The sequence below is a fragment of the Haliaeetus albicilla genome, chromosome 22, assembly GCF_947461875.1.
Source record: "Haliaeetus albicilla chromosome 22, bHalAlb1.1, whole genome shotgun sequence".
Classification (NCBI taxonomy): Eukaryota; Metazoa; Chordata; class Aves; order Accipitriformes; family Accipitridae; genus Haliaeetus; species Haliaeetus albicilla.
Window position 1 is genome coordinate 653724 of NC_091504.1, and position 26062 is coordinate 679785.

General features: G+C 50.3%; 1 protein-coding gene across 1 annotated transcript in view; it reads right to left on the bottom strand.

Annotated features, from left to right (window-relative positions):
• The window catches only part of LOC138690600 (uncharacterized), a 197964-nt gene extending 173687 nt beyond the window's left edge, over positions 1-24277 (bottom strand). The window contains 6 exon segments of the mRNA XM_069810654.1: positions 18389-18498; positions 19335-19366; positions 20312-20437; positions 22210-22285; positions 23554-23599; positions 24273-24277. Of these exon segments, the coding sequence (XP_069666755.1) occupies positions 18389-18498; positions 19335-19366; positions 20312-20437; positions 22210-22285; positions 23554-23599; positions 24273-24277 (395 nt within the window).
• Between the last annotated feature and the right edge of the window lie 1785 nt (positions 24278-26062).

Below are 26062 nucleotides of genomic sequence, written 5' to 3' on the forward strand. Positions count from 1 at the left end.
GAGGCAGCCGTGAGTAAATAAAGCGTTAGGGAGAAACAAAAACCAAAGCCAATTCACTGCAGCAAGGACTTTGGCCTGAGTTTGATCCTCCCCCATGCCCCCCAACAGAGAGAGGTGCTCACTATGTGGCCATTGGTCGCCTCCCCCAGCAGTCCCCCAAAGGTGATGACAGGGGACATGCAGGCACAGTAGAGGAAGAGGAAGGACGCCAGGCACTGCAGGCTCAGACCATCCCGGAAGTCGCTCCAGAACCACGGGGCTTTCCGCTTCACGTCCAGGCTCAAACCTCCAAAGAGCCTGCAGGAAGGAAAAAGAAGAGAGTCTGTTCTCTTGGAGGAACACGTTGACTTTGCTTTGCTGCAGAAGGGCAATCACAAGCACAGAGTAACTTTCGTGGCTAAAAAGAAGCACCCTCCTTCATCCCAAATCAAGGAAACCTGCATGCAATGGTGATGGCTGGGGCTGAGCCCAGCCGCCCAGATCTCCCCCCTGCCCAGCCCAGGGGACCAAGCTGGCAATGTGGAGCCCCTTCACTGAACCAGCTAACCCCAAAGACCTGCTAGAAGGGAAGGTGCCTGCTCAGATTTGAGAGGCAAACAGAAAAAAAAACCCAAACTGTTAAAGCTCCCACCTTCCCGTCCGCTGCAGTTCAGGGCCACTGTGTTTCTCCAGCGTGCTGTGAGAAGCACTGTCATCAAGAGCTCCTGGCATCTTCCTTTTTTCCTGTTAAAATGGAAGTAAGATAAAGCTATGGACTTGTAACCGCTGGCTTGTCTTGCGTCTGGTCTGGCTCTGTGACTGTGTCAGAGTGGGACCTTGTGAATTTGGGCCCCTGAACAGCATCCCCAGCCGTCCTGCCCGTCCCCCTCGCGCCTCCCACCTGCGAAGGGACGTTTTTCGGGGGCTCGATTCGGATCGATGGATCCCACTCTCCTGGCGGCAAGACCGTGACCTGATCCAGAAACTCGTCGATGCCAGCCACGAGGTCAGCCCCGTTCTTGGCTTTATAGGCAACGTCACGGAAAACCTGCCAATAGAAGACAACCTGGTGAGAGGACAACCCAGCTCGGATGTCCTAACCAGTGCAATAAGCTCTTGGCTAAACGCAAGGCTTTCTCCCCAAAATTTCCTGCTGGAAAGGGCAGGAAATATGCCCCCAAAAGGAAAAATCTGTGCATCGGGGCATTTGTAATCATCTCCCCCACGAGGCCCCCGTCCCCCATGGCACACCATACCCTTCTGCTTAAAGAGCAAGAGAAGTTTTACTGGCCCTGGCAATGCCACCACTGGGGACAGCGTGCTGGGGAACCCGGCGAGAAGGATGAGGTGCAGGATGCACCCCGGGTGGGATTTCAGCCTCCAGGATGTGGGGTGATGCAAAGCTGCGTGTTTGCTTTGGGGTGAGAAAGAGGGCTGGGCTATTTGGAGAGCTGCGGGCAGCTGGGACAGCAAATCCTCTTCCTCACTACTTCAGAGACAGGGAGAGCTGAAGAAAGGCAAAAATGACCCGGAGCTATCTCATCTTGTCGCACCTCATCCGTCATGATAGTGGCCATGGACCTGCCGATCTCATGGTACTGATGGGCTTTTCCTTCTGGTCCAAGCAAAACAAACAGGAACCTGGGCAAGAAAAACAAAATGAGAGAGAGAAGAAGGTGTCCTTGCTCCAAGAGCACCCAAGGAAAGCCCTGGCAGCTCCCAGCCCAGAGCGTGGCTCAAGACGGGACACGTAGGCTCAGCGACGCCGCGATGAATTTGAAATTCTTCAAAACCGACGGCAAATTTAATTTGGGGGCCAACTTTCATTACAATTGGCCAATGGGTTTAAAAGCTACAGCAGGGAATGGAGAAACGAAGGCGAGGAGATGTGGGTGGGGGAAACGTGCTTGCTCCCCCTCCCACTAGCCTTGTTCCCTTGGGACACCAAACTGATGCCTGCAGCTTGATGTTTGGTTGGGTGTCTTTTTTACGGAAAAAATTTGCGCTTCTCATTCGCACCTTGTTGGGATGGGAACTTCCGTCATGCCTGAGAGGAGGACAGCCGGGCTCAGGCGGACAAATGCCACGATGGGCTGGTGAAGGAAATCCAGCTCTCCTACGAGCACGTTGGATGCTTCAGCCCCGGTGGGGATTTTCTTCATGAAGTGCAGCTCCGCCTGGGCACGACAAGCGATTTTCAGGCAATTACCCCAAAAGCAAAGCCCACAGCACTCTGCAGCACACTCTGCAGCCAAGTTTGCAAGAGCAAATCTGGCCCTAAAGGCGTAAGAAAGCTACGAGTGTCTCACCTTGCTTAAATCCATTGCTCCGCTCTCAGGGTTCACCCCATCTTTAGCTTCCGCAGCGGTGGGAGAAGGACAAGGGGTGATTGTTTGGGCTGGTAGGAAAAAGAAAGACACTCAGAAAGATGGACAAGGAGCAACTGGGACGCTTCTCCTTTGCCCGGACAAGTCTAATGGGGCCACAGCCCTGCAGAAACCCTCACCTGGCTTGTAGAGGAGGTGCAGGTCTGACTGCCTCTTGCTCACATCAGCAAACGAGCAGACAGCGGGGAGAAGGTTGGTTGTCTTCTCGTTCTGATGGTGGTGCTTCCTCAAAAGGACTTCTCGAACTCGCGCCCGCGTGTGCTCGTCAAACTCCGTGGACTGTTCTTGCTGGGCCAGGATCATATCTGAGGATGGCAAAGGGAAACAAAGCCATCAGAGCAGAAACCCCAACAAGTCCCGACCCCCAAAGCCCCCAGGGAAGGCTGTGCCACACAGGCTGTACCCTAATGCCGGCTCAGCCTTGCATAGCAAGGCTTTTTAATAATGTTCAGCCTTTGCAGCGAAAACGAGAATTTTCTTTTGCTAAGAAACATCACCCAAGTGCTTATTCATCATTCCGCTAAGATAAATATTTCCCATTCTAAAGAACGCAATTTTCTTGCCCGACCTGGCCTTTCTGACTCTACACGTTTACCCAAATTATAAGCAATCTATAGCACAGACGTTCCCAGAGTTTCCCGTGCTGATCGAGTGCAATTTGCCGAGCCCAGGGAGAAACGTGCTAAGAACGGCTCCGACTTCTCCAGCCCTTGAAAGGGCTGAATGGAGACCTGCCGCCAGTCAAAGATAACTTCTCCAAAGCGGCTTTTGCAATTAACTTCAAGTATCTTCCCCACAGAAATACACTGCTTGGTCATCGCCAGATAAACTCTGCCTTAAAACTCTTAAAAGCTGGATGTTAAGGCAAAAGTAAAAAAAAGAATGCGAGGAAACAGCTTGTAAGAAACAGTTCCTTTAAGGAGGTTCAGCTCTTACGCAGACTCCGTATTTCTAAGAGCAGCCTGCTAAGCCCTGACACACGCTCCTTTTTGGCTGCAGAATATTCTCTAGTGGCTTCTCCAACCCCACAGACTGCTTTCAAAAGGACCCCGTATTGGAATAAAAAAAGGGTGCGATGTTGCACGCCCAGTCTACATCCAAAAACAGCTCATGAGAAAAACACAGTGGCACTTCTGGAAAAGGACGTGCCATTGGGGCAGGGTTTGATTTGGGAGTGAAGAGCACCGTGGCGAGCTGAGCTCGGCTGTTCCCGGAGGGATGCAGCGCCCACGGTACCTGCAATCTCTTCGATGCTGTTGGCACAAATGTCCAGCAGCACCAACCCCTTGCTGATGCAGCTCCTCAGCTCGGAGAGGCTGTGCAAGGACAGCGTGCCAACGTAGGGCTTGCTCCAGCGCTCGCCGCCGTCTTCCACGTCCTCCTCAAACTTCAGCCACCTGCGGACATCGGGTGCGATCAGCCCCATTGCAAGAAAACAGCCCCCGCTCTGCAACCCCTTTGACAGAGCCACGGGGTGGCAAGAGGAGAAGGCTCCTCGTGCCGCCACCTGCAGCTGCAAAAGCTTCGCGTCCTGGAGAGGAGAAAGCAGAGCCCACGGGCGCTGCCGGTGCGGGGACTCCTCTCCCACCGCAGCCAAGCAGCGGGGATTTACCTTGCCGTTTCCTTCCACTCGGCATCTCGGCCCTCTTTTACGCAGATCTCATCCAACTCGGAGAACAAGTGGTGAGGGACGTGCTGCTCGTCCTCCTTGGTCCTGAGAATGAACTGCACCCGCTGGGACGGGGAGCCTGGGGGCAGAAGGCAAAGACCCATCCCGTTACCGCGCCTGAACACAGCTCGTCACGCTCACGTGCAAAGTGGCCATCAGCACCAGTGCAGCCATAAACACTGGGCTGGCCCCTCTCCCCTGCGTCTGTCTGGGCTTGCACAGAGCCGTGGAGAAGGAGAAGCATCTAGTCCACCTCTGCATAAGGATGGGCTGCTTTCCTTCCCCACATTGCCATTTTTAAAGCCAGGATCCCTCTAAGGAAGACGAGCCTAAACCCATTAGGCATTTAACTGCATTAAAAAAAAAAAAAAAAAAAAAAAAGTAAAACTTAGGAAAAAGAGGGCGTTGCGCAATAAGGCCACTACTTTCCCTCGGAAGAACAGCAACTCACTCAAACTAGCCACGGGGACCTGCTTGCAGAAGGCCCCAGCGCCCACGCTGCCCCCAGGAGTTTAGCGAATGCCGCGGTGGGACTTACAGTGGTAGCCCTGCTCCGTCGGGGCAGAGTCCTTCTCCCGTTCCCCTTCCCGATGCTTCTGGCTGTGGCGTCGGTGATGCCGGTGGCTCTGCCTAACCAGTGGCATCCGCGCGCCCACGTACAGGGTCCGGTGGCCTGCGAAAAAGCAGCGTTTTTTGCAGCACTCTCGGCATTGCGGCAATGGTTGAGGTGGCCGGTGCCTTGCTAAGCCACGGTTAAATCCCAGGAGCAACGCCAGCTTCCCTTAATGTTATTTTCACTGGACCTCCTTTTTTCCAAGCCTATTTTACTCGAGCTTTGCAACAGCACAGCAACAACAAGTGTTGGCTCCGGGTCATCTAAAAGTGCCCCCAGAGTATCGGACCTCTTCTCAAATTCCAGCTTCGGCTGGACAACACTCAGACTTGCTCATTAAGCAGCAACACAAGCTAATTCTTTTCAAAATCGCTGTACGGCACGAGGCGACAAGAGACGATCAAATCAGTCCCATCGTAATCAACTCCAGGACAAAAAAAGAAAATCACAGCCCCGCGTCTGCAGCCCTGAAATGATTCTCCTGACATGATTCTCCTGACCTCTCCAAGCCAGGAGCAGCCTCTGCGAGAAAAAAAGCCGTGAATTATCGAGCCCCATGGCTACAACTCACACCGTGGCCTCCCGGGGGGCTTCTTCCCTCCGTTTAAAAAGCCGTAATAGTAAAAAACGTGACAATAACTGTGCTGCTTTATTGAGAAGCGCGGCACGTTTTGCTGCACATGATGCGACACCCAACAAGGCACACAGGAGAGACTTTGTGCAATGGGAAAACGCACTGGGCTGGTGGCTCCTCTACCAGGATCTCAGCAGAGACTCACCTTCCAACTCCTCCTTCTCATAGCGAACACTGACAGCGTTGCTCCTTCTTCCCCGGTCAATCACTGCCTCCTCGTCATGTCTCTGTTTAGCAACGACAAGAAGGGAAAAGTTGGGGCTGGGGGTGGAGAGCTCCCTTACGTCCTCCCAGCCATCATCCACCCCTGCGTCCACGCGAGTCCACGAGCCATCACGCCTCTGCGTGCCTCCTCCTCCTTCAGGCACAGCCCTAAAACCACGGACTTGTAGGAGGTTTTTCTTCCCATACGCAAATAAAACAGCCCATAACATCACCTGTACTGTATACCACGAGAGTCTGGACGTATTTAATACAGCAGGAGAGGGATGAGTGTTTCAGACCAAACAAACCCACCTCCTGCTTTGATCTTGAGGTTCCTGTCTAAAAAAGTGATTTCCAAACTGGAAAAAAAAAACCCAACCCACAAAACTGCACTTTTGAGCCCCGGCCGTGCTACCTGTAACTCTTCCAGAAGTGTCATTTTGTAACCCCCGTTGGGGTTCATCCTCACGTCAGTCACTGGGTTTTGGGGACAACTGAACCTCCAGGTCAGTCAGGGGGCCCGATTCCCCAGGGACTGATGGAGTAGCCCTCACGGGAGGAGCTAAGCGGCACCCAGTGTGCACCAACTCCAGAGACACAATAGGGACCATTATGAAATCACAAGCTATGATGCGGATCCAGGCAGCTACTTAAAGCCACGCACCCCTAGACCCTTCCCGCTTGGAAAACTTAGTGCCTGGGGAGAAGCCAGCTCTGCTTTGAGCAAAAACTCTCCAGAACAGAGAAACTTCCTGCATGAGAGGTATCAGGCTCAAAAGTGTGCAGAAGGAAAACCCTTCACAGGCTCGTTCGCCCTCCTGAGAAGCAAAGCCCATTAGCAGCAGCATGTTTTCTCTCTTTTTCTTTCTAACAGTAGAGCTGAAGCTCTAGCATCCTGAGGATAACAGGAGGTACAAATACGGTAGGGAAAAAGAATATCTTACTGGATCAATGGGTAGATTCAGAAAAAAACCCTGCTACACAGTAGTTTATCCTGACTGCTAGCTAGAACCGAGAAGACTGCTTTCTCCACCTGGTTCCGGTGGAACATACTACCCGTCTAGGACGGCTGCATCTGAGGAACAAGAATTAGTTATCTGCAATACAAGGAATAACAATGAGTCATTTTGTGTCGTGATATTCATCAGACTGCACAGAGAAACAAGAGACAAATGCATTTGAATAACCATGTCTTGTGTTACGTTTTAACCACTTAACATTCCATGAGAAATACCCCAAGAGCTCAGGAAGAAAGAGCAGAAAGACAGGAGACAGGTGAAAGCCTAGAGCACCAGCTAGACGGAATGAAAGACCCTCTTCCTTCTCTGAAGCTTCAGCAAGGCTTCCTTCACCTGCTTGTTCCTCCGACTGTAAATGACGGGGTTCAAACTGGGGCTGACGAGACTGCAGAAAAGGGAAAGAACTTTCTCCCTCCCAGAGGAGTTACCGCTCCCGGGCCCCGCGTACATGAAGATGGCGTTTCCATAAAAGACACCCACCACGGTCGGGTGGGAGCCACACGTGGACAAGGTTTCGTGCCATCCTGGCACAGAGCGGATGCGCAGATCGGTGGCCGGGGTGTCCAGGGAGGAAATCAGGATTAAGGCTAAAGGCAAGAGGAAGAAGCACACACAAATAGCAAAGATCAGGACTTTATTGGCAGGAGCGGCAGTGCAGGCCAGCTTTAAGACAGCAAGAACTTCACAGGAGAAGTGGACAACCTCGCAGGGGCCGCAGAAAGGCAGGTGTAAAGCCAGAGAGGCTTGCAGTGTACCAAATACGGACGCCAAAGCCCACAAAACCGTGGCAAGGGTGAGGCGCAGCCTCCAGATCATGATGAGGGCATAGCGCGGGGGGCGGCAGATTGCCACGTAGCGAACATAAGACATCACGGCCAGCAGCACGCACGCTGTAAGTGCAAAGATTAAATAAAGATGGATCTGTGCCCCACACCCAGCAACGGAGAGGGTTCTGCCTTGTCCAAGGAGGCTCCTTAGCATACGGGGGACATTGCTGGAGGCGTAGCAGATGTCCCCGATGGAGAGGTGGCAGAGGAAGAAGTACACGGGGCTGTGGAGGCAGTAGTCCAGGCAGATAAGCAGAAAGACAAGTGCGTTTCCCATCAGAGTGGCAGAGCAGAGGGCAGAGAAAAGGCCAAAGAGGCAGCGCTGCAGGGCTGGGGTGCTGCAGAACCCCAGGAGGACGAATTCTGTGACAGTCGTTTCATTCTGCACGCTGTGCTGGAGGTGAGGCAGCACAAACTGCAACCACGGAGTTCTGGAAGCGAAGGAGCAAGGAAAAGGAAAGAAAAAGGAGAGTTTTCCTAAGAATGTTGTGTCCTTCTTTACTCTTTACGCTGCAGCTCCCTTCTCCCTGTTTTTCCCTCTGACTCCAGTGAAAGGTGCGTACCACCCTCCCCATGCTGAGCGACGCACATCTGAATTGCAAGCTCCAATCTCTCTGCAAACTTTGAGCAGTTTGACCAATCTCGCACAACTTTGCTGCCTAGCTTGCCCTTGAAGTCCTTCTTTTCCTGGGTTGGGTTTGGGTTTTTTTTGCAGGGGGTGGGGAGGGGCAGGGTGTGGTGTCGCTGTTGGAGAAGATAAGATGATGAAGATTGCAGGTGTCGATTAAGGTGAAGTCAGAACAACTTCAAAGCAGCTATTTTAAATTAAGTCCATATTAAAAGGAATGCACAGTTCACAGAATAATTCCAGTTTTACCATTAAACCAACCAGCGTTTCCAAGCCACTGCTGTGTCCTCTTTACCTTCGTGAAATGCATTCCTATTGAATCCTGCAGTTGCTTGATCCAACTCCCCTTCCCAGCAGGGAGGCTACTGCAGGCCCGGGAAGGTCAGGCAGAACGTCACCTTGGTTCCTGCTGTGCAGCTGCTCGCCGTTACCAGTTTCGCAGGGTGCTGGTCAAGGTCCCTGGGCATCCCCTGGCACTTGTCTCCACGCGGCTCTCTGGTCTCCAAGATCTTCCGCCACTTCCAGGATATTTCCTCCAGCCAGGATCTTCACCTTTTCCTTCCTGGGTCCCTTTCTTCTCTTCAAGATCCCTTCTTCTTGCTGGGAACCCTTCTTTTTGCCACCACCTCTTCTTTCTGGAACCCCACGCCCCCACTTTTCCCAATCTAAGTTGTCTATGTGAGCAGTACGAGGCCTGATCAGCCTCCGAATTAAGGCTTCTGGCTCCTAGCTCTGTATTAACTGTAGGATTCGGGACATGCCACTTTTGCTTATTCCAGGTGTTACCCAAATTTACAACCAGCCCACGCTGGCTGCGTGTAGCAAGAAGCAGGCTTCTGCTTGACAGCTCAGAATTCAGTTTCAGACATTCACACGCACAGACCTTGCCACACACGTGCACCCCGTCACGTCTTGCCTGGTAACCTTCACAGTTTGAGCCAGTTTTTTGTCTACGGCCGGGCTTCAGAGGCAGGGCATGGCCACAGAAGCGCATCCCCCCCGTCAGTCTGTGAGCTGAGCAAGGGAGAGTCAATACTTGTCTGGTGAGCCTCATACCCAGGCAATGTGGGCGATCCCTCTCCTGCGACAGCCCTGGCAAAAGCCACAGCAGGGTGCTCCCTTGCCTCTGCCTAGGTCACTGGGGTTCCCCTGCCTGCCATTGCTCCTTTGTCCTCCTCTGTGTTTGTGGAGATGAACCTTTAACCACACAACTTAACACCTACAACGCCGGGAAAAAGAGAGGCTGCAGAGGGTCCAGCGGGGAAGGTCGCCGATGTAAAATGCTCTTTGTGAGAGGCAGCACACCCAGCTCACCTCCTTGCTCCTGAGCTGCTCTATCGGAAGCACTGCGTGCAGGACGCTCTGCTCAACAGGCTGTGTCTGTCTCTGACTGCCTTGTCCTTGCTACAGCACCGTGTGCTGGGGGAACGCCATGGAGAGCAAGGAGGACGCTCTTTCCCCAGGAGCAACGGAGGGTGCTCAGCTGAGTGCTGCTGCAGGGGCCAAGGTGGGGCAGGCAGGCAGGGAGGGGAAGGCAGGAACGAGGGAGCTGGGAGTAACCGGCCAGTCTGGGAGATGCCCGAGAGGCTCGAGAACCCTGTAAGCACAGGACAAGCTTAGAGGAGGAGGTTCAACGTGAGGCCCTGTGCTTAACCATCCCCTCCAGATCTGGACCTTCTCTGGTTCCCGAGTTACCGTGCAGTTTAACAGCCTGGTGCAGAGATCCTGACTGGGAGATCACTGTACCTCCAGGACTTAGGGATCCACCTAACAGTTAACCTGAGCGGGTGCAGGTCTGTGCCGCGCTGTACCTACAGCGTGGCCTTCAGGCTGTGTCCCTACACATGTCCCTTGGCCGCAGGATAAACGGAGCTCGTTGACTGTAACAGAGGAGCCTCCAGGCAGCTCCTGCTTGGTACCAGCGATTACGCCACCTGCGCGGCCCTGCCGTTATCTAAAGTACAGCAAGAAGTCCGCGCGTGAACATCCTTTACGCATAGAGTTGTTTTCTTCTAAGAAAAGTTGTATAACACCGTGAATGACCAAAAGGAGGAACTTCTCCACAGGCAGGATCTGTACAGTGTGCCAAGGGAAAATCCATCTGGGGCCTGCCCAATGCTGCATGAACGCAGGGTCCCCAGCATCTGAAGGGACCTAAGATTTACTTGCTACCTAGATGCCTCTTCTTGCTGCCTGTACGCCTTCTTCCTGGCTACGTCGCCTCCCAAGATCTTGCCCACCCCCCGCCTACTGGGGAGGGGGGGAACGTTAGAGAGACAGCCTCGATGCTGTGCCAGCACTGCTCAGCCATGGCCAAAACACTGCTGTGTTATCAACAGCTTTCTAGCTACCAGTACAGAGCACAGCACTACGAGGGCTGCTGTGGGGTAAAGGAACTCCAACTCAGCCAGACCAAATACAGAAGGAAAGTGGAGGAACAACAGAGGGGGCAGCCCAGGGACACAGAGCCCCAGGTCTCATCTGGCCGCTCCTGTGACCATACGGTGTATTCAAAATCAAATACCTGAAGTGCTCCCTTAGATGCAGTTTACAGCCCGGGGACAAGAAGGTGGCAGTTCTGCATTTTGCAGCTTCCAGGCTGATGGCAGAGCCAAAGCAAAAAAAAAAAGAAACCAAACCAAACCAAACCAAGAGAGGTAAAACTGGAGCGCAGGGAGCAAATGCTTTTCTTTCACCTTAGGCCAACTGCTCAGACGCTCTCTATGCTGCCCTGCCACAGAGGGCATCCCTCTCGTACCAGTAAGAGACATAAGAGTGAATTAAAGCCAGGACCCCAAACCAGAACAAAAACCCGGTCGTGATGAAGAAGAAAGTGGAGAATGCATCAAATATAACAGAAAATTATTTTGGACGTTCCCAGTTTACATTTGGAAAAAAGAGAAAAAAAAAAAGAAGAGGAATTAGGTATTAAAAGAGCAGCACTGAATGATAAAGCAGTAGCAGTCCCTCTACCACTACAAACCCACACCCCCACACGCACGTACGCACGCAGACTTAACACCACCAAACTCCCATTGACTGTGACGTTCACCTCAGCTTGCTGGTCTAGAGATACTGAATGCCTGAAGCACACCAAGGATAACTGAAAACGTCTGCATGGCTTTAATGGGAATCCTCCAACTGAAACAAAGCGCTTTCTCCCTCCGTCTCCGTTGGCACATCCCCAAGTCACGCTCTCACTCCTCTCCTTCAAAGTCAAGATTCCTAAACGTGAAAAGCGGGAGTGGGGAAAGGCGAAGGGAAGAGAAAAAGAGGGAGAGCATCATCAGTGGAAGACCTGCCAGCTGCTGCTGATTCAGCCCTGTTCGGGGGACCACCCCAGCAGAGAGGAGCTGGTTTGCATGCCACGGTCCTCACTGCCTGTTCCCAGGGACAGGCCGTTTGCTCAGCCTTGCCGGCCAAAGCGTGGGAAAAGCGTAGGCGTGCGCCGTCGCTTGCAGAGGAGCACGGTCACGTTCACGTGCAATCCTTTACCTTTTTCCTCCCTGGATTCAAAGGGTTTCTGTCTTCAAAGTGAGAGCCTTCCATACGGTCGTTTGTGACATTTCATCCAGGGTAATAATCTCAGAAAGATCAGTCCTGCAATAAATATTTTAAATAGCAATCCGTGATTATGGGAACTGATGCCACCAAGGGCATTAGCATCAGCAAGAGGAACAGCGGAGCCCCGAGAATCAAAGCTCCGCATAAGCGTGGGAGGTTTTGCTGGATGAGGAGTTTTGGGAGGCAAGCCGGGGAGCCGCAGAGCAACAGCTCTGTGCAAAGGCTCTTGCTGGGGTTTAGCCCCGGTCCGGGTTCCTAAGCCACTGCTGGTACAGATCACGCCTGCAACTCCGCATGTGTAAGTATGAGGATCTCCAGCTACCGTAAAGGCACTGATGATGCAAGCTTTGGGGGTCAAACGCGAGTGCTGCAGCCACTCTGCTTGGGGTCAGAGCCCTGCGATCACCTCCTGCAGCCCTGCCCCCGAATTTGATTTTCCCACCAAGCTGCCTGCTGGTTTCTGTGGGATGCCCCACAAAGAGGCAAGTGGAGAAAACTCTGCCAAACACCTTCAAGCTAATCTTGCCGGGGGTCCTGGCGCTTGGTGGGGCTTTACCTGTCACTGCCTTGCTTTGGGATATCCACGTCACTGGTCTTCCCCACGTTCAGCTGAACTGAACTTGCAGCAGCAGCAGCTTCCATCGCCCTCCTGGACTCCTGATGTTAAAAAGGGACAAATCACGTTCTCTGTCTTTGGTCAAAGTGGAGATAAGCTGAATGCCCAGCACAAACTTAGCAGTCTGCCCTCCCCTTCTGCCCCTTGGCAGCTATAGGTATTAGTGCAGCAGGGGAGAAACCGTTCACTCCAAAGATTTCAGGGCAGGGGGATTGTGTGTTCAAAACACGATTATGAGCAAATCTTGCCAGCAGCAGCAGCAGCAGCATCACCATCTAATAATAATCATCATAATGATAATGACCTTTGTGAAAAACAACTCGTTTTAAAAATTACACCTGTATTCAACTGTTCAGCTCACTGCTACTTGAGGAAACAAAGGTTACAACGTGGGATCCAGGCTATTGGGATCTATTTCGACTGAGTGCTGATCTTCCCCCAACGTTTCCAGACAAGCTGTAAGAGAAACAGGCAATCTCACAGCCCGACGGAGATGTCCAGCCCCGAGGACCCAGCAAGCCTTACCTCTTCTTCTTCTTCTCCGGCTTCATTTCTGGCATCGTCCAACTTCTTCTTCCTTTCTGGCATAAGGTCATCCAGAAAGCCGAGCTCTTGCTTTGAGAAGCAGAAATCCATCGCTTTCCGGACAAAGACGAGAGCCAAAACCTTCACGAATAAGAGGGAAGATGCGGTGAGCTCAGAGACGATGCCACCTCTCGCTCCAACGCTGCAAACACCCCGCTGCTGAGCGGCGGCAGCTCTTACCATCATGGGAAAGATGATGGCGGCACGGGACACCTTGATGGTCCAGAGCAGGACGAGGCAGGTCAGCTGGATCACCGTGAACAAATGCACCTTTCGCAAGGGCACGTGCCGCAGGTAGATGAAATCCGGCTGGTGTTTCGCCGGCATCCAAAACAGCTTCAAGCGATCAAAGAACTGCAAAATAAAAGGGAAAGGTTGCCACCTTGGGACTGCGGCAAGTTTCTGGCCCTCTCGAGACGTGGAGGCAGTTTGCAGCATCTCGCTTGCCGACAGAAATCCTGGATCCCACCGCGTTCCTCCTGGGAGCAGCACCCGTTTTCCCTTCGCTCCATCTATCAACCGGCTTGCCCCTGAGAGATGCCCACCAAACGGCAACTATTCCATGCCATTCCATTATTAGCATTTCTTGGCCCACTGAATCCCCCAGCGAGGATTTCCACCAGTGGTAGAAACTGCCTTCCCTTTGCACTGAATTCCCCCGCTTTCACGTAACCAAACACTGACCGGCCCTAAACCCTGAAACAGAGAGCGCTGAACTTGCCTGGTCCTCCCAGCCCTATATACCTCCTGTGCCTCCACCAATCTTTTTCTTACACAAAAGAGTTTCATTGCTTGCTCTGCGAGAAGTTCTTCCCATGCCACTGCTTTTTTCCCTGCTGCTACGGAGACAAAATACCAGGGAGCCGACATGCTGCACGCTGTAAAAGAGTCCGTACCTGAATTCCTCTGAGCGACGACACACCCATGTAGAGAAAGACGCCATAAAGCACAGGCATTGGTATAAACTGGGGGGGAAAAGAAAAAAAAAGAAAAGAATGCAATCGTTTCTTTTTCTATATTGCATTTTCAGTATTACCACCCTCTTCCACAGGCACTGCCTAAAATTGCTTGAAGCTTTCCAGCTTCCGTTCAGGCTTAGAGATGGGTCAGATTTTAACCATTAAAGATTTTGTGCGCACGAGTGAGCTAAGGCTCTGCTTTAGGCTGAACTTGGGAGTTACCTCTCCTCAGAATAATCCTATTTTCCAGAAAGGTTGGAGGAAAATAGGCGATTTCACCCGTGCTACCCTATGCCGCATTCTGTGGCGGTAGAAAAACACTTCTGCCTATTCTTGGGGCAACAGGCAAAGGCCACAGGCCTCCTTTTAGCCTAGAGACGAGATTACTTTGTGGGAGGAACGTGCAAGGAAGCCCACGGGGATGACCTCAGTCTGTTTAGCTCCTGGGAACGGCTGCTCCGGGGCGTTTGGGGAGCAAATTGCAGCCAGTAAAGGGCTGCCTGTTTGAAAGAGAGCAGACGTGCTGGTCTGAATATGCTCAACTGTAACCCATAAACATGGGCGGGCCTGAAAGGCACCCGAAAATTCAAGCAGTTGCGTTGCTCGCTCGCCTCGAGCACACCAAACGGGGGCCTGAAGGGCTGCAAAGCCTAACGGAGGCTGGTTCCCACCGTGGGTCAAGCCCCAAGGGTTGGGATCACCTCCTCCTCCTCCGCTCCACAACTAACTACTCAGGCCTGCAGAGAGGGGACTGTTTTTCGGTAACCTCCAACAAGCTCGCGGTTGTTGGGTGGTTTGCATTTTCCTCTCACCTTTAACACGGAAGTGAAGAAGACGGAGCAGCCCATGAGCACAAAGATCAGCAAGCCAGTGACTCTCTGCTCTCGTATCCCCAGAAACTTGGGTTGTTCTCCTGGAGCTGAGCAGTCAGACTCTACTTTGAGGCTATTCACGTGGGTGATGGACAGGACGGTCGCAGCCACAAACCAGGGCAGCCCCATCACAGAGCACACCCCGAGCATCACGGCCACCACAAAAAGGTCCAGGTGGTACCCGCATCCTTTCTGCAGGCAGGAAAACAAGAAACAGAGCATCCCATAGCACAAGAGCAAGGAGAACGTTGCAAGTCAGACTCAAACCCTGCTCGAGCACAAGTCAACTTCTTCAGAATTTAAAACAAGAAATGGAAACGAGTAAGGGTGTATGCAGGCTTTGCACAAGCACCTGGCGTGAAAATCTGGCAGGAGTTCAGACACAAGGGATATGGGGAGCTTGTGCGATACATACTTCTCCAAAAAAAGAACCCCACAACCCAAAACCACCCAACCATTTTTTTCACTCACAAAGAAAATTCTACCACTTGCAAGGAAGGTGTGACTCTGAGTTATCCCTGGCAGCGCATCAAAACAATTCATTCCCCGCACCTGCTGCTGCTGCCATTTTAAAACAAAAACGCGCTTCTGTATTGCTCCAAGATTAATTTGCTCCTCCAAAAGGTTGCTCATCTGAACTGCCCTGTCACTTGCTCCCTGCATCATCGTTAATCCAGGAGAGCATCCTGCCACGCAGCCTGACCTTGTCCCAAACCAATGCCTTCAGAAAGCATCGGGAATAAGAGCTTCTCCCCAGACCTGCAGCCCAGAAGGGGCTGGGGCTGGCGTCATCTCTCACAGGCCCTTACCTTCAGCTTGTGCTCCTTCCTGTTCACAATAACGGCACTGATCTGCTGGTCCATGAATATCAAGATGGTGCAGAGCAGAGCTGGGACGAGCGCAGCCAACACCGTCCACCAAGGGTTGGGTCCTATGGGGTTGATGAACCACCCGCGGTCGTCTCTGGTAGGCTGCAACAAAGCCCACACATCAGCATCGTCTCCCAGCCCAGGCACTCCACTGGCTTTCATTCTCCCCTCCCTCCCTGTGTCAGAGCACCTCCCAGCCCTGGCTTCATGTCCCCCTCTCCCGTGGGCTTCAGCAGTGCCAGTCTCCTCTTTGCAAGCACCTCTAGATACTTCTCCTGTAGGCATCTAGTTTTGGGGCCATCTTCTCCTTTCCAGGAGGAAGCAAGGCACTTGGAGGTGGAAGAGGAGATGGTCACACCACCAGCATCTCCTCCAGACTCAGCCCTGCCCTGCCCCGGCATCACCTTGTGGCACCCCCACCTGCCAAAACACCCCATTACCTTGAACGCATGGGGGACCTGGAGCTTCGGCGATGGGATCCCAACCACAAAGTCAAGGAGCACCATGATGACGATGGTGAGGAAAACAGCAAAGTCGCTCACTGTGGACCGTACCTGGGGCAAGGAACCAGAGGTGAAAGGGGCATGGCAAACAGGGCCGTAACGTGAGATGCAAGAGTTGCAGACATCCACAACATTAAGGCTGGTTAACCAAATCCCACCACCCCTCTGAGCACGTGCAGCCTGATCCCTTGCTTAGATACTGTTGCTGTGTTTGTCCCTGTGAGATCTGGTGTCAGACAATAAAAAAAGCTTAATTAGGCGGACAAGGGTTGGTTTAAGTCAAAACCTAAAAATAATAATAATAATATTAAAAATAAGAAAACAGATGCCTGCCACTACAGCTACACTCACAGCTACAATGGCAACAAGGCACTGAGGCATCCTTTAGTCCTCAAAAGGAAGCTCCTCATTTGACTCTACTTTCCGCTCGAGCACATAATGCACAGAAGGTAAGGAAAAAAAACCCCAAAACTTTGGGAAACCTGACTTCCTACTACCTGAGGAGGAAAAAAAAAAAATTAAAAAAATCAAACCCCAAAAATGTTCAGTCTGGGGCAGGTCATGAGGCAGGTGGGAAATGCTACGATGATTTTGCACTCATGGAAATGAGTGCGGGACATCCAAGCTCTTGGAGAGCTTGGCCTGCAAAGGCCAACGTTTCCCAGCTTGACCAAGGCGGGGCAAATACTGCTTAGTGCTCCGGGAAAGCCATTTTGGGAAACGAGTGTGGAGATGGACGCTGGCCACCATCTTCTGCTTACTCTGGTTGGAAAGTAGTGGCTGGTTTTAAACTTCTTCAAGAAGCTTGACAGGGCAAAGGTGGCGAAGAAGAGGATGCAGCACCAGAGGAACACGTCAGGCGTGTAGGGGCCGTCGCGTCCACAGGCAGGTCCTTGAAACTCCCCACGCAAATACCGACATTCCTGGAGAAACAGAGCGTCAGGACACAAAGGCAGTGCACGTGCGGCAGGGAAACCTCGCATAGCTAGGGGGTTTTGAGGATCTTGGTCCAAGATCCACGACCCTGTAACTGCTCCTGCCAATGATATTTAATTTATTATATGAGCTCCTGCTCATTATATTTAATGAGCAGCAGCAGCAGCTGAACAAGTGACACATCGAACTACAGAGCGGAGAAATGAGATGTGAGGGGACACCATACCACACACCCTCGGCACGTCCTCTGCCTGCCATTTGAGCAATCGTGGCTAGAGAAGACACCAGAGGGAAGAGGAAACACTGGAAACTCTTGGGGATAGAGAGAGAGGGAAGAGGGAAGGAGGGCTAAAGACAACCATGGTAGGAAAGGAGGAGAAGAGACAAATCATCCCGTCCCAGGGGAGGGCTCGCAGAACCTGGCCAAGAGGGCATGAAGGCCACCATAAGAGCCTGTCACCCTAGGCCCGCCCTAGGCTCTGCTTCCAGCAACAACAGCCTGAGAGGCTGCTCAGACATGCAAATTTATGCATGTACCTACAGACAGCACTGAACGAGAAAGCAAGGCCTGGGGGGGAGCATTTCCCCTCTGCTCAGGGCTGCTGAGGCCAGTCTGTGTGCTCCATCCAGACTGGGCTCCCCAGGACAAGACTGGCACTCACTGGGGTGAGCCCTGCAAAAGGCCACAAAGAGGATGAAGGGACTGGAGCACTCTTCATATGCGGAGAGGCTGGGAGAGCTGGCACTGTTCAGCCTGGAGAAGGCTCAGGGGGCTCTTATCAATGTACACCTCATGGAAGGGAATGAAGAAGAGGGAACCGGGCTCACCTCAGCAGCACCTTCTGGCAGGACAAGAGGCAAAGGGCACAAACCACAAAACATGAAATTAAAGCTGAACACAAGAAAAAACTTTCTGACAGCAACTGTGGTCGAGCACTGCAACCAGTTGCCTACAGAAGTTGTGGTGTCTCCACCCTTGTAGCCCACTCAAAACCTGAGGGGACACGTCCTGGGCAACCTGCTCTGGGTGACCCTGCTTGAGCAGGAGGGCTTGGACTCGATGATATCAAAGGTCCCGAAAACCTCAATGGTTCTGTGAAAGCCACAGACAGAGATCTCTGCCTCAAGCCGAGAGGCAGCAGTCATCAGCCAACTCAGAGGAGCAGGCTGGGAGGCAGCTAAAAAACTCTTCCCAGTTCCTCCCTTGTCATCCCTGCCTCAGGTGTGCAAGCCAGTGCACCGCTTTGTTGAGCTGCCCAGTTCTCATCCCGCTGTGATTCTGCAGGTAACATTAACACAAAGGAGTGAGAGGGGAAGAGCTGTAGTTAACGGCATGGGAACCTGAAAGCACACGACAACTTGTCCCCAAACGTGGGCAATGTTGCTTAGATTCTGTCACCTATGGAAGAGAAGGAAGACGACAAATGGGCCAAAGGGTTACACAGGAATGAAATACGAGGAAGGTGCAAGAGACATCAAAAACATCGATATGTGCCCCGGAAGAGTATTTTGTAGTCAACTGACCTGCCCATACCTGACTGTGGGCATGAGGCCTCCGCTCCGGCTTCCGCTCTTCTCCCCTTCACTGTTTCTTCCACTGCAGCACTTTCTGACACTTCTTTTCTTCTCTTGACCTTCAAAACATTGCAAACTTGGTATTGATAAAATTTGATTTTGACTTTTCTATCTTAGAACAAAAGTCAGACTTAATATACATCCGTGTTTCGCAACGTTGTCCAGGCTTATACAACAAAAAAACCCAAAAAATGTCTCAGGAATAAAAGATTAGCTGCCTTATTCAAACAGAAGGTAAGCACTGAGAGGCCATCCAGAGAATTATGCTCAACAGTTTTAAACAAGAACTACTGCTTCCCAGGACATCCTACTTGCTCCATTTTTAGAGGAGGGCCTAGGAACATAATTAGCAGGAACATAATGCTAGCAGAGAGAGCGGGATTTCCTCGGGGGGAATTTGGACAGGACACCTTCACTAATTCCCTCCATCTTCAGACACTTACCTGTATTGAAAACATACCCACCCTGAGATCTCACTAAACAACTACTTTCCAAAGAAGCTTAACTTGGTTGTTTTCGACACATACAGCACTTAGGAAACTACTTCATTATTCAGCAATATTGACCTCATACAGACTCTCACAGCGAAGAAACCATTTGACAGCTCAGCTCAGACTTGCCGAAAACACATTTAACTGAAGCCAGCACGGCTCTCACGTCCTCAGGCAGGACTTCATTCAAAGTCCACTGGAATTGACAGGAAGGTTTCCCTCAACTTGGATGGTTCTGGGTGAGAATTCACTCCCACCTTACACTGCCTGACTGACACCCAGAAACAGGACAACTACAGCATTGCCTAGATATATCTTCTGCTTCTCCAGACTACATGCAATATCACTGTTTTAAAAAAAAAAAACACAACAACACACAAAACAGAACCACACACACAACTTACAAGCTCATCACTGCCCTTGTTTACTTCTTTTCCTGTAACAGAGGTATTATAAAATCTGGTGAATATTTGGTGACTGCACTTTCTTTAACCAACTTTATAGTACATTTTTGCATTGCACCGCACATCCTGAGAACAAGATAAATGACTTAGAAACAATGCTGGACTTCCATATGATATCTTGAAACTGAAGAACTGCAAATACAGCTCTTTCAGAATTCCTGGCTGTGAATAACACATGCCAGTGGGATGGGGACAATTGCTTTGGACTACTTGTCCATTTGATAAGGGAGACCAGAATATCTACTAAGCGCTCACAAGAAAGACCAGCAGCAGCCTTTCCCAGGGACCAATAATCAGAACAGGAAACAGTAAGAAAAAAACCTCAGTTTTCACAACAGAGGAGGTTCAATGCAGAGTCCCACAGAGGTCTCAGCTGGGGCCTGAGGCTCTTCAGGGAATTCACAGAAAACCTGGAAAATGAGACACGAGGGAGGTGACAACATTTGCTAATTATACAAAAGACATTATTACCATTATTACTATCATTATTTAGAAAAACAAATGCATTCTTTCTTTAGGAAAACAGAAACAAAGAGTGTGAAATTCAGCGTCAACAAATGTAGTCAAGCACAAGGAAGAAAAACACGTGTTCCATATATATATGTGCTGGCTCCAGCCCAGCTACTGACATTCAAGAATGAAGGCTGGGAGCCACTGGGCATTGCTTCATAAAAATACTAGCTGAAGAGTCAGCAGTGGGTGAAAAGGCAAAGAGAAATTCCAGACATTTTTAAAAAGCAATACAGGACAAAAGAGAACACATTGCTATGCTCTATTTCAAATCCATGGTACAGCCATACTGCACGCAGTTTTGCTCCCTCTAATTCAAAGACACAGTGGAGGAAGGGAAAGGGAAAAGCAAGACATAGATCGTAGATGTTTCCAGACATTATCCAAACATAACCATAGTGACTTACCACAAGATACGTCGTGCTGAAAAGAGCCGAGTTCTAGATACATTGTGCATATGCAGGGATAAGGCACAAGGTGGACATTCTCATGTTTGAATCTCATCTTCGATACTCTCTCCCATTTACTCACATCTGAGAACAACGATAAGACTTAAGAACATAGCACTAACATTTCAAAGGAGCAGGAGTCCTCTTGTAAAGCTTCAAAAGTCATACCACGCTGAACGTATATGCAGAAGGGAGCACCTTACAATCTGTCAGTGTGAACTTGGTGACAAAACGCTCGTAACACATTACAAGAAACACTCATCCAGGTGACATTCTCCCATCAGTTGCTTGTATTAATAGCATTGTGTTTCCTTAACTGTATCTGGCTTCAGTCCTGACATCTTCCCACAAAAAACAACATGCCAGGCGCTCCCAACCCTGTGAATAAAACCTCATCAGCTTTCCTAACTAAAGAGTAATTCTTTTAAAAATTATTTTTAAAACTGAAAAGGACTAGGATTCACAGGAGTAGCGTCATTACATTCACTTCACAGTTCAAAATGGGAGGACAAAAGATAATTGACATGACAAACGCCACAGATACAGACGTTCCTTCCTGGGGGTGCAGTTCGCACACCTACGAGCTCATGCATGCAAGAATGGGTGACGCCAGGCAGCAGTCTCCTTACGTGCCTCTGATCTCAGGAAGAAACAGGTAACATAAATACTTTTACTCCATTTGCTAGCAGAAACTAACATCCTGAGGACCAGAGATGGAGCCCAAGATTTGCTTAGATGAAACGCTGACACAATCAGTTCCTTTAAGGGATGAAATTGTTCGTTTGCGTTTGGCTTCAAGGACTCCCACAGCTGGTGATTAACTAAGAGGTATGCTACAGCGAGGAGCCCGACACACAGACTGCAGGACAACTCATCACACCAGGCCTCTGAGCTTGCAGTTCTCTGCAGGGCCTGGTGCTGGCTGAGCAGGTGGATGGACTTCCCAGTTCTAGAAATACAAGCTCGTGAATCAAACCCTCCTCAAGCACGCAGGCAAAACTGGCTGCGCTTTAGCGAAGCAAACCAACAACGAGGCTTCGTTTGTTTGGGTGCCTCCTGTCTGACGATGCTCTGGGCTACTTTCTCTTCCTGGCAGTAACAGGAATAAGTTGCTCTCATACCTACCAGCTTCTGACAGAGAAAGAGGATGATCTCGTTCTTGCCTGCTAGGACCAGGGGTGGCAATAACGCAGTCTGCCGAGACTGGAAGGGAATGCCTTGGAGGCGGAAACACGTGGGTGTTCATTACTCCTGGGCACTCGGAATCACGGGAGGTGATGATGCCAAAGGGCCTGATCCGATTCACAAACTGACACACCTTAGGACTGAAAAGGCTTCTCCTTCAACTAACTTACTTTTCTCTGCAACAACAGCCTCAGGAGAGTAACTTCTTCTTAACCTTTTACACTACAGCAACTACAATATTTAATCCTAATGTACCTTACAAGAAAACTACTGCGGTCTTCTCTGCTAGTGGGCCAACGCTGCTGCGCCTGTAAGGAGCGCTTTACGTTTTATTAACCTTTTGAAAAAACGCACTAGCTTTCCTTGCAATCGCATTACGTGGGCTTCCTGGGACTTTATATATACACGTTCATTTTCTCTGGCTAAATCAGATTTGGAACGCAGGGGTGTCCATCTGAAAACACTGCAAAACATTCTTTTTACATACATCAGTTCTCTGGTGAAGGCAACAACTGAGGAGGATCTTCAGCTAGTGTAAAACTGCAAAGCTCAAAGGAGTCGTACTCCAGCTAACGATCTGCGCACTACTAGGCAGGAATGTCGAATTAAGCAATGCCCAACAGATACAAGTCATTGGACCTTTTCTTTTACAAGTAGGAAAGAAAGGGTACACAGAAAGATAGTGAAGGGGTCTGTAGAAAATGGATGTAAATCATCAAGATTTCCAAGAATTACTCGAATTGCTTCCTGGAGAGGCCAAAACAAGAAAGGAAGGAAGAATATTAACAAATAGCCACAATTCCACTGTCAAGTACAGTTTTCAGGCTTGGGAAAAAAAAATTACAGCTTGCAGGAGTCATGGAAGAGCAGGTTCCAGATATTTTGCTTTTCCTCCTCTCCTTCTTCCCCCCGCTCCCTCCCATCACCTTAGAGCACGCTGCCCTAACAGATTCACAGAAATTGAAGTGAATGAATATCTTAACCCTGAATTAACATGGAAGCATTACTACGGAGAGTGGAGGTGTGCTTTTAAATTTAAGAAGTTCTACATTTAAGAAGCCTCCTCCTTGCCAGCACAACACGTGCAGTATTGACCTGTTTCAAAAATAAACATATTCCCCTTTTTCGGAATATTGACCCAATTCAGTTACAAAGGAACTGTAATTCAGCCCCAACAAACTCCTGCTTTATAAATGGGAAACTTTTTCTAGGAACACCTTTCAGTATTTTCGAAAGTGAAAAAGAAAAAATAATTAACCAATAATTTTCTATATCAGTTAAGATCAGCACATTTTCTTCAATAATATTTACAATGCTACTACTGTACTCTGAAGATTTGTTTAAACTTAACTAACAGGAGCATTTTTAAGCAGGCAGTATATTGGTCTCATTTCCTCGGGAATGGCAGGGGCTTTCTTCTGTCTCAGAAAGAAGATGACAACAACAGAACTCATCAGCTGTCACCAAGCTTGGCCACAAAGTAATGGTGTCATTAAAAGAACGTCCCCTGGCTTCCACAGCTATGAGGAAAGCACGTGCAATTGAGCATTAGATTAGCTGCTATCAAGCTAGCTCACCAGTACTGCCACAGCTCCTGAAAAACTAGGAGGGTCTGACAGCTAGTCAAGCCTGAGACGTTCAAAGCAGTGGTCAGGTCTGGGGCCAAGAGCGAAACCACGGGAAAGTGCTACTGCAGAACGAATCTGAACAGGAACCAGCAAGGCACGGAGTGCAACTAGCTCCACAAATAGCAGTTTTCATTTGTCCAATTTCAACAGTCAGTAGCTTCTTTGAAGTATTTCTGATAAAAGCATTACTCGCTTACGCTAATGCTGCCTGTTGATGACATTTTTCATTTACGTCCTTTTTTTCACCCTCGTACTCTCCAGAGAAGTTCCCCATTACTCGCACTTGAAATGCTGCATTTGACAAAACGTCCTCCGTCCCATAACAAACAAAAGATTTGCTCGGCCTAACGTTCAGCTAAGCTCCCGTGGACCTGCTTCATCTCCTACCTCTAACTCCTTGACAGCACTTTCAGTGGTGTCGAGATCCAGACGGCTGTGAAACAGAGAGAGTTAGTCCCACCCCAGCCAAAAAGCAACAGAGCTACATGCCTTGGAAGAGTTTAAACAACAACAAAACATCATTCCCATTGCACTGAGAAAATACTTAGCAGGCAGATGAATTCCCAGTTTATTGTTCTTAAAAAACATCCAGTCTTCCACAAGGACTGTTTCTTTTCCATTTTATGCCCATTTGTATTTTGTGCGTCTGAGGATACAAAGGATGAGAGATCAGATCTTTTCAGTCAATCCTCACTAACCTTTAGGACTGGGGTTTTTGACAAGGTGCCCTCAAACCAGCACCTCTCTCTTCCAGCCTATCGCAATGCCATTCTGCTCAAGGGACTAAAAGAAGGAACCGGCAGGACGTGTCTCTCAATCCCCTCCACAGTGCAAACCTGCAGAGGAACGGGCCTTCACAGCATTGGAGCTAGGCCCTGTGATGCTGGGAGTTATGGACTGCCTGCATCAAACTGTGTTCCCAACTATTAACTACATCTTTTGTAAGCCAGCTTCTCAAAAGTTGTTTGCTGCCAGGTATCAGTCAACAATAAAATGCACAGGGAGAGAGAAGGTCTCAAAGAAAAGCTGAACCCATTAAGAAGTAAACAAATGTCGCACAAGTGTCACTTGGAAATAAGGAAATAGGGCGGAGTGTAAGGAATTACGGCATGCGAGTATTCTCTGGTATATGGTCTGGCAGGCAGCCATTCTCATATCCTCCACAGTCAGGGGCTCCAGCCAGAACTCAGTCAGAGATGAGAACTTTCCTTCCTCTTCAGAAAGGCCCTCTCCTTCCTTAATATGGAACAAGTTAATGAAAGGAGTTACACAGCGTGCCACAGCAGAAGGACAGATATCACCCACCCAAGACTTACGCTGTGGTCATGAAGTCTTCATGAATCAGCAGGGACACAAAAGTATGATTCAGGAAGGGACGCTGGAGCAGGGATGAGGAGAAGAGGGTGGAAAGAATGGAAGAAAGCAAGGGGCGATGACAAGCTGCCAAACTCAAACAAGTGCAGTGCTCTCTCTACCATGAGGAGATCAAACACCTGCAGGCTGCTCAGAAACGTACGCACACTACTGGCAGTGCTGTCCAAAGGGATTACACTGAGGGAAAGAGCTTGGTCACAGACAAGAGCAACGTTTCAAGCATCTTCTGAACACCACACAACACCACAAGACAGACAACACACCTTCCTCTCCAAAATCAACACAGAGAACAAAACAAGGAGGAAGGTTAATCCTCCTGGATCTGACACTATTCCAGCAGAATGCTAATAAGGAAAGCTAAAGAAACAACTGCATTTCAATTCAACCCAAAATAAAGTCATGCAGCAGAATTTCAAAGACTCATCCTACTTCTCCAAAGGAAAAAGGAGACTAGTGTGGCATGAGATTTAATGCAGCTTCAGGTCTGGAGACAGCCTAATTCGCGGGGTGTTCATAGCACAGTCTCTTCAATTCTGCAGCAGCTAACAACAGTCACTTCCAGAGTAAAGCCAGGCCCTGGCAATGCCTGTACACATCTCATTGCAAAAGCAAATTCACTCACACTCATAAAACCACTCTCTAGCTCCCTGGCTGCCGACCCCAAACACGCTCCCCCGCAGGAGCTCCCCGGACCCTGCTCGCGCCACCAGGGCTGGGCTCAGGAAGGACTTTTTTCCCCCGGGCAGATTGCCACAGGTCCCGGGGGGGTTCGCCTTCCTCTGCAGCACTGAGCACAGCCCCTTGCCGGGGTCCTTGGGGCCATTTCTGGCCAGCGAGTCCCTGCTGTCGCAGGAGCAGGAGTCCAGCTGTGCCCTCCAGCCCCCCGCCTCTCTTCCCTGGGCCAGCTTGGCAGGGGAACCTCACAGACCTCCACGTCTCCAGGTCACCTGCAAAACAAGGAGCCTCAAGGAAGCCGACTCTTCCCTGCTGCTTTTAAGCTGGTACACTTCCGTGGGGAGAAGAGAAAGCCTGGGGGTGTGGGGGGGTGTCTTATCTATCTATCTATACTAATCTGTCTAAAGCTGCTGGGAGGGAATGAAGATGAGGGAGCCAGGCTCTTCTCAAGAGTGCCCACTGAGAGCACCAGAGGCAACAGGCACAAATTAAAACACATGATATGCTCCAGCTGCACATGAGAAAACAACTTTTTCCTGTCCATGTGGTCAAACACTGGCACAGGTTGCCCAGGGAGTTTGCGGAGTCTCCATCCTTGGTGATGTTCAAAACCCAAGGGCACACTGTCCCGGGCAACCTGCTCTAGGTGAGCCTGCTTGAGCAGGCGGGTTGGACCAGAGGAACTCTACAGGTCCCTTCCAACCTCCACCCTCCTGTGTGAGTCTGTGCTTTGGTTTCACTCCTAAAGCACCTGAACTCAGCCCTGATGCCTACTGGAAAGGGTGCTGGGGCAAGGCACGATCCCAGACTCCTTCCCGAGGGTTCATCACAAAACCCCATCTACCTA